The sequence below is a fragment of the Urocitellus parryii genome, chromosome 1, assembly GCF_045843805.1.
Source record: "Urocitellus parryii isolate mUroPar1 chromosome 1, mUroPar1.hap1, whole genome shotgun sequence".
Taxonomy (NCBI): domain Eukaryota; kingdom Metazoa; phylum Chordata; class Mammalia; order Rodentia; family Sciuridae; genus Urocitellus; species Urocitellus parryii.
This window is the reverse complement of record NC_135531.1, coordinates 252461863-252470940: the sequence shown is the minus strand read 5'-3', so window position 1 is coordinate 252470940 and position 9078 is coordinate 252461863. Positions and strand designations below refer to the sequence as shown.

Sequence of the window (9078 nt, the reverse complement as noted above, 5' to 3'; positions counted from 1 at the left end):
AACATCTTTATTGGTGTATGGTGCTGAGGATCGAACCCGGGCCGCACGCATGCCAGGCGAGCGCGCTACCGCTGAGCCACATCCCCAACGCCTGCATTGAGTTTTAAAGAGCATAAAAGTTACAAAATTCAGTTATTTTGTGAGAGATTTGAAAAACCTGCAGGAGGGAAGGGAACATGTCTACCCTTAAAATAGCTACATTGCCTGTGCTTACCAGCACAGTGCCTGACTCTTCACAGTAAAATTTCATTTAGTGTTGGTTTGAATGAACAGAGTAAGAAGAAAAGAAGAAGTGTTATTTCAGGTAGTAGTAGGGTTTTGGTTTTGGGGTGTTTTTTGTTTGTTTGTTTGTTTGATTTTTTTTTTTTTTTGGTACCAGCAACTGAACCCAGTGGCACTTTACCACTGAGATACATCCCCAGCCCTTTTTATTTTGAGATGGAATCTTGTTGAGTAGAGCCTCACTAAATTGCTGGGGCTGGCCTTGAATTTACAATCTTCCTGCTTTACCCTCTCAGCTGGGATTACATGCATGTGACACCACTTCAGCCCAGTAGTAGTCTTAGATGAAAAGTTACATGTGATATTTTTAGTAAATTAAGTACAGAATTACTTCCACTTGAATCTAGAATTATGTTCAAATTTAATTCTTAAAATAATAAATTTTTTAAATTAAAGATTAGTTTTAAGAACTGTTTTAGATTCACAGCAAAATTAAGAAGGCACAGAGATTTTATGCATATCCCCTAACCCCCAGTCGTCCCACCACATGCTGAGTCTTCCCCTTATCAACATCCCTGCCACACTTGTATATTTGATTCAGTTTATATAATGCTTTGCTTTTGGAGTTAACATTTTTGGTGTCTGGATAAATGTATGGAGATATATCCATATTATAGTATCATGCATAGTATTTTCAATGCACTGAGAATCTTTACACTCCTCATATTTATCATCCCCCCATCCTAAACCCTTGGCAGCCACTGATCATTTTACTATCTCCAGTATTTCCTTTTTCAGAATGTCATATAGTTGGAATCATACCTTAAACTTTTTCAGATTGGTTTCTTTCCCTTAGAGATACGTATTTAAGTTTCCTGTGTCTTTTCATGGTTTGATAGCATGGTTTATTTATCCATTTACCTACTAATGATGTGCTAGTTGCCTCCAAGTTTTGATGATTATGAATAAAACTGCTGTAAACATCCATATGCAAGTTTTTGTGTGGACACAGTTTTTGGGTAAATACTAAAGAGTGCACTGCTGGATCACATGGTAAAAGTATTATTAGTTTTGTAAGAAACTGCCAAACTATCTGTACCCTTTTGCATTTCCCCAAGCAAGGAATGTTCCTACTGTTTTACATCCTCATCAGCATTTGATAATGTCAGTGTTTTGGATTTTGACCATTCTAATAGATACATAGTGGTATCTAGTTTTAATTTACATTTTCCTGATGATAAATGAAGTGGAACACCTTTTCACATGCTAATTTGCCATCTGTTTATCCTATTTGATCAGGTGTTGATTAAGGTCATTGGTTCATTTTTTTCAGCACATGATTTGTCTTCTTAGTGTTGAGCTTTAAAAATTTTGTAATCTTGGATAACATCTTTTGTTAGATGTGTTTATTACAATTTTTGTCTTTCAGTCTATGGCTTATCTTACACTTGATGTTGTCACAGAGCAGAAGTTCTTAATTTTAATAAAGTATGAATTATAGCTTATGTTTTAGTCAGCTTTTTCACTGCTGTGACTAAAAGATCTGACCAGAACAATTTTAAATGAAGAAGAGTTCAATAGGGGGGCTGGGGATGTGGCTCAAGGGGTAGCGCGCTCGCCTGGCATGCGTGCAGCCCGGGTTTGATCCTCAGCACCACATACCAACAAGAATGTTGTGTCCGCCGAGAACTAGAAAATAAATATTGAAAATTCTCTCTCTCTCTCTCCCCCCTCTCTTTAAAAAAAAAAAAAGAGTTCAATAGGGCTCATAGTTTAAGAGGTCCCAGTTTATAGATAGCCAGCTCCATTCCTTAGGGCTCAAGGTGAGTCAGGACATCATCACAGAAGAGTGTGGTAGAGGGAAGCAGATCACATGATGATCAGAAAGTAGAGAGAGAGAGAGAGATCTCTACTTGCCAGATACAAATATATACTCAAAACTACACCCCCAATTCCCTGCTTCCTCCAGCCTACTTTCAGTTACCACTGAATCCCATCAGGTGACTAATTCACTGGATTAAGGCACTCAAAACCCGATCATTTCCCCTCTGAATCCTCTCTCATTTTCTCTCCTGTGAGCTTTTTGGGGACACCTCATATCCAAACCATAGCATTCCACCCCTGGCTCCCAAAAGCTCATACTCATCTGACAATGCAAAAAAAACATTCAGTCCATTCCCAAGAATTCCCATAGTTTCATCAATTCCAAGTTTATTCAAAGTTCAAGTCCAAAGTCTTCTCTGAGGCTCAAGGCAGTCTCCCATTATGAGCTTCTATGAAATTAAAAGCAATTTACAAGTATCCAATTTATAATGGTACTAAATATTACATTTACAAAGTAAAAATTTCCATTCACAAAAATAGGGGCATGGAAAGAAGGGATGGGACCAAAGCAAGACTGAAATCCACCTGGGCAAACAAGTCCTGTAGCTCAGTGTCCATTATCTGGAGCATGCGGCATGATATCCCCTCCAAAGGGCTTGTGTAGCTCTCCCCTGTGGCCTTATTGGTTGCAGCCCAAGTGGCCTTTCTGTTGGCTTGTCTCTTCTCTTCCTGCAGCTTTTTTAGGATGATGTCCTGCATTACTGTAATTTTTTAATCTTGGGAGTCTCTACTGCAGCTTTGGCTGCCTCCTCACAACTCCAAGCTTTCCCTATCAGGGGTTGCCCTCAGGGATTTTCACTCTGCTACACTTTGCCTGGCCTCCCAGGCCTTCCTTTGAAATATTGTGGAAGCCTTCTTGACCACCTAACTCCAGCTTCTTGCAGTTCTGCAGAAGCAACACCATGTGGTTGACACCAAGGTCTGCTGCCATCTTGAGTAGTAGCCAGTCTGCCAGGGACCCTGGCTGTAGCAGCCCATGAGTGCCTGGGTAGCTGAGCATGACAGAAAAAAAATTCCTAGGCCCCCTTGTGCAAGAAGGGTAGCCCACTAGTCTCTAGAGAATTTTTGCTTTTACTTCCTTGGGGCGGGGTGGAGGGCGTGGAGATGGGTGTGGTCTTGCCAGCTCCTGGGCTGCCCTGGAGCCATCTTTCTCTTTATCTCTGGGCAAAGTCTTTAGCATTTCTTTAGTGGTGATAATGTCTTTTTAACAATTGTAACTTCCTTAGCCCCAGTTTTATTCCCATCTTTTAAGACCCAAGTTTTTCAAATCTTCCTGCTCTGCTTTCTGCTGCTGATTATCACAATAAATTTGGCTAAAAGCCACCAGCAATATCCATATCACAGCCTGAGTGGCATGTTGCCTAGACATTTATTATGTCAGATTAAGAAGTCCATTATTTTTAAAGTCAGCTTCACAGAAAGTCTCAGGACACAGGCAAAATGCAGACAACTTCTCAGCCAGAACATAACACAAATGGCCTCTATTCCAAATTCCAATAGCGTCCTCCTTTTCTAAACCCTCTTTAGCCTTATTTTCATTGTTCACAGTCCTGTTGGTATTCTTCTGAGATCCCACCAGAATTGGCTATTCATCTCAGTTTACAACAATCTAAAGCATTTCTAGCTTGCACTGCTACACATCTCAAAATTCTTCCCACCAATTCCAAAAAGCTCCAAAAAACTCTGAACCTCGTGGTCATAACAACGACCCCACTTCTGGTACCAATTTCTGTTTTAGTCACCTATTTCATCGCTATGACTAAAAGATCTAACCAGAACAATTTTAGAGGAAGAAAAGTTTATTTAAGGGCTCACGGTTTTATAGGTCTCAGTCCATAGACAGCTGGCTCCATTCCTCAGGGCTCAGGGTAAGGCAGGACATTGTGGCAGAAGAGTGTGGCAGAGAGATACAGCTCATGTCATTATCAGGAAGCAGAGAGATCTCTACTTGCCAAATAAAAATATATATTCCAAAGCCATGCCCCCAATGCTTCATCTTTTCCAGCCACAACCCACTGGCCTTCAATTATCACTCAATTAATTCTACCAGGTGATTAGTTCACTGATTAGATTAAGGTGCTCACAACTCAATCATTTCCCCTCTGAACCCTCTCATATTGTCTCACATGTGAGCTTTTGGGGACATCGCACATCCAAATCATAACAGCTTATCAGTTCTTTTTTTCATGAATTACACTTGTTACATCTGAAATATCATCATCATACCCAGTGTCATCTAGATTTTCTCCTTTGTTACCTTGTAGGAGTTTTATAGTTTTGTATTTTACAATTAAATCTGTGATCCATTTTGAGTTATTTTTTCTGAAATTGTAAGGTTTGTGTCTAGGGGTTTTTTTGGTTGTTGTATTTTGGAGTATGGCTGACCGTTTGTTTCATGGTCATCTGTTGAAAAGACCATTATTGCTTCATTGAATTTCCTTTGCTTTTCTGTCAACATCAATTGACTATATCCATGTGGGTCTATTTCTGGACTCATTCTGTTCCACTGATCTATTTGTCTATTTTTTTTGCCAATACCACACTGTCCCAATTACAGTAGTTTTGTATTATCTCAACTTTGGGTAGTATCAGCCCTTCAACTTGTTCTTTAATTTCACATTAAGTTATTATGGGTCTTCTGCCATTCAGTCTAAACTTTAGAATCATTTTGATGATATTCATAAGGTAACTTACAGGGATTTTGATTGGGATTGCCTTGGCCCTATAAATCAAGTTGATAGGAACATCTTAACTTCTTGACAATATTGAGTTTTCTCTTCACAAATAATATCTCACTCTCTCTTTTTTTTTTTAGTTCTTTGATTTCTTGAATCAGTTTTATCGTTTTCCTTATTTAGAAATTATACATATTTTGTTAGATGAATACCTATTTCATTTTGGGAGGAGCTAATGTAAATAGTATTATGTTTTTTTTAAATATTCTTTTTAGTTGTTGATGGACCTTTATTTTATTCATTTATTTATATGTGGTGCTGAGAATTGAACCCAGGGCCTCACACATGTGAGGCAAGTGCTCTACCACTGAGCCACAACCCCATCCCTAGTATTATGTTTTAAATTTCAAATTCCATTAATTTGTTGCTGATATATAGGAAAATGATTGACTTTTGCATATTAACTTTATGTCCTGAAATCTTGAGGAGGGTTTTTTGGTGATTATTGGTGAATTTTCTACCTAGATAATATGTCATCTGTGAATAAAGACAATTATATTTCTTTCTTTTTTGTTTTCAAACCATATGCTTTTATTTCCTTTTTTGTTTTACTTTATTAGCTGGTACTTTCAGTATGATATTGAAAAAGAGCAAATAGAAGGGACATCTTGCCTTCTTTCTGATCTTTGTGAGAAAGCTTAAAGTTTCTAACCATTAGGTATGGCATTAGCTGAAGATTTTTTGTGCATAATTCTTTATCAAGTTGAGGAATTACCCTCTACTTCTAACTTACTGACTTTTATTTTTTTAAATCCTGAATGGGTGTTGGATTTTTGTCAAATGCTTTTTCTGCACGTAATATTTTATTTTCAGCCTATTGGTGTAATGGATTTATTGATTGATTTTTTTTTCAGATGTTGAGCCAACATTGTACATTGAGATAAATTATACTTGGTTATGGTTTATAATTATTTTTCTCCATTGTTGGATTGAACTTGCTGATATTTTGTTGGGGATTTTTTGCATTTATGTTATGTTCATACTTACATATGTGAAATAAATGAAGTAATATTGGTTTGTAGTTGTCTTATAATGACTGGTTTGGGGATTAAGATGACATTGACCACATAGAACCAGTTAGGAAGCATTTTCAGCTTCTATCTTGTGGAAGAATTATAATAATTCTATCTTGTAGAGAATTGTAATAATTTCTTCTCTAAATATTTGTGAGCATTCACTAGTGAACTCATCAGGGCTTTTTGCCTTCTGTTTTGGAAATTCATTTTATTTATTTTTTTAGATTGTTTCTTTAATGAATATCCATGTGTTTTTACATTTAACATGTATTATACACATTGTATAGTTTTTTGGGTTTTGGTTTTTTGGTGGTGCTGGAAATTAAATCCTCTCTAATTCTAGTGCTCTACCACTAAGCTATATCCCCAGCCTAGTTAAGTCTTATTTTTTGGTCCACTCTGACAGCCTCTTGTTATTTAGTGGGTATATTTAAAATATTAAACTTCAAAATGATTATTAATATAATTGGATTAATATCTACTATGTTTGTTTCTGTTTGCTGTTTATGGCCCTTGTTCTTCATTCCTGTTTTTGTCTTACACTCACTCTTTTGTGGTTTAATTGAGCAGTTTAGATGATATCATTTTCTTTTTTTTAATATTTATTTTTTAGAAGTAGTTTGACACAATAGCTTTATTTATTTATTTAATTTTATGTGGTCCTGAGGATCAAACCCAGGGCCTCGAATGTACTAGACAAGCGCTGAGCCACAATCCCAGACCCATTTTCTTTCTTAATATTTTTGTTTTTCTGTTTATTTCAGTGGTTGCCCTATAGTTTGTAATACACATTTACAGATAATCCAAGTCCATAATCAAATAACACCATTTCAGGGGTGTAATGTGAATACCTTTTACAAGATAATTCTAATTCTTCACTCCTGCCCCTTGTATCATTACTGTCATTCATTTCACTATATATAAGCATATATGTGATATATAAATACATACATAGTCAAATATATTATTGCTATTATTATTTTGAATTAACATCTGTTAGATGTTAATTCAAAATAATAGAATAAGAAAAATTAAAAAAATTATATCTTTACATATCCATATTTGATGCTTCTTCTTTTTCCAGATTGTAATGCCTTTCCTATATTGTGTTTCTTTTAATAAATTTCTTTTAATATTCCTTGCAAGGTAGGTCTACTGGCAGTGAATTCCCTCAATTATTACTTACCTGAGAAAGACTATTTTTTCTTCAGTTTTAGAGGATAATTTTGCAAGATGTAGAATTCTTTTTTTTTTTTTTTTTTTTTTTTTTTGTTTTTTGTTTTTTGTTTTAAAGAGAGAGTGAGAGAGGGGAGAGAGAGAGAGAGAGAGAGAGAGAGAATTTTTAATATTTATTTTTTTTTAGTTCTCGGCGGACACAACATCATTGTTGGTATGTGGTGCTGAGGATCGAACCCGGGCCGCACGCATGCCAGGCGAGCGCGCTACCGCTGAGCCACATCTCCAGCCCCAGATGTAGAATTCTAAGTAGCTCCCCCCCAAAAAAAAACTTGAAATAGTCCACTGCATTCTCTTCTTGCCTGCATGGTTTTCTGAGAAGTTGGGTATAATTTTTTTCTTGGTTCCTAAATAGGCAAGGCCACAGAACTCTTCAGTATGTGAGTTTGGATTCCAACTCTGTGGTCTAATAACTCCAGCACCTCTGCTCTTATCAAGTAGTCTTTTCCTCTCCCCCACCCCTCCCACTCTCACTCTTTTCCTCTCTCTTTTTACAGATTAAGAAAATGAGGACTGAGGATTTAAAGGATTTAATCAAAATTCTAGCTAGTTAGTGGCAGAATTAGAAGAATTTCAGGTCCTCTGACATTTTGTTTAGTCCTTTAGTCCTTGCCTAGACTAGAGGCTCTTGCAGGCTATATCTTTTAAACTGACATTTTCAATGGTATCAGATAATGAATATTGGTTTTTACTCATTCACATTTAGAACATAAAAATGAAAGATTTATTTACTTGTGATTTGTTAACCAGAATTTGTATTAAAATGTTAGGTGCTCTTTTTAGCATATATTATTTAAATACCCAACAAACTTGTTTCAAAGATTTCAGTGACTTTTAAAAACAATTTTTAAAAATTTTTTTAGTTTTAGGTGCACACAATATCTTTATTTTATCTCTGTGTGGTGCTGAGGACCGAACCCAGTGCCTAGCGCATGCCAGGCGAGCTGGCTACCACTTGAGCCACATCCCCAGCCCATTAAAGCAGTTTTTGAACGTTAATCTTAAACTATTTCCATAAGTGTCTGGTTACTGTCAGGAATAATGTTGAATCTCTGACTTCTGCTGGATTAAATCACTAAAGCATGCAAAGTTTGAAGAACTACTGAAAGTGGGATTTATTAGTAAAGTGATTTCTCCTCAATAACAATGTTGAGTTTCTATTCACAATTCTGGTTCTTTTTTAAAAAATCTTTTTTAGAATAACAGTGGATTTTTTTTTTTTTTAAATGTAGGAATTGGGAGTGGCTCTTTTGAGGAATGCTTACAGAAAGTTGATGGGGCAGAATAGGGAGACAGAATTCAAAAGAGATGGCGATGTAAAGAATACTGCTGCACCGGAGTAGAGCATTTTGGAGTGAAACCTTGGATGAGGGGGGTGGGGAGGGGGTGGAATGAGACATGTGCTGATAAATTTTCTTTGAATTTGAATAGATTTTTTGCCTGAAACTTGTTTTGAGTTGGGTTTCTGTCTGGTTCAGGAACCCTTATTGATAGGTTTTTTGTTTTTGTTTTTTTTAAACCAGAGATTCATTATTCAAAAGCTATTAAATCATTTCTTAACATAATTATAGAAATACCATGAAAATATTCTTCTAAAGCTAAAGCACCTTATAGAATTTTCTCTGATTCTTCTAAATTAGTCTATCTGTAGGGAAATTAATTTTAAAAGTTTTTAAATTAGTATTTAATTAGAACCAGATATATTAGTCACTTTTTAAACAAAAAGAAATGCACCTTTAGCTTTGAGTCATCTTAAATCAGATGTCATCTTAAATTGGAAATATCTGGGAGAAAAAATTTGGAATTCAGATAAAGAAAGAATACAGTTTTGTGGTAGTTACTCTGGGGCCAAAAAAAAAAAAAATGGAGAACATATGGTCTCTCTTTTTCCATAGTAAACCTAGTTAGGAGTAGCGATGAGGCAAGTGTACCAATAACCACTACATAATACAAAACTGATTGGCTATAAATGCCATAGAGAGGTT

The 9078-nt window shown here is 36.0% G+C and overlaps 1 protein-coding gene across 1 annotated transcript in view; it reads left to right on the top strand.

The window, feature by feature from the left end:
* The window catches only part of LOC144253271 (ras-associated and pleckstrin homology domains-containing protein 1-like), a 64825-nt gene extending 56389 nt beyond the window's left edge, over window positions 1-8436 (top strand). The window contains exon 7 of the mRNA XM_077795066.1: window positions 8326-8436. Within this exon, the coding sequence (XP_077651192.1) occupies window positions 8326-8436 (111 nt within the window). The remainder of the gene's footprint in view (window positions 1-8325) is intronic.
* Window positions 8437-9078: the final 642 nt, after the last annotated feature.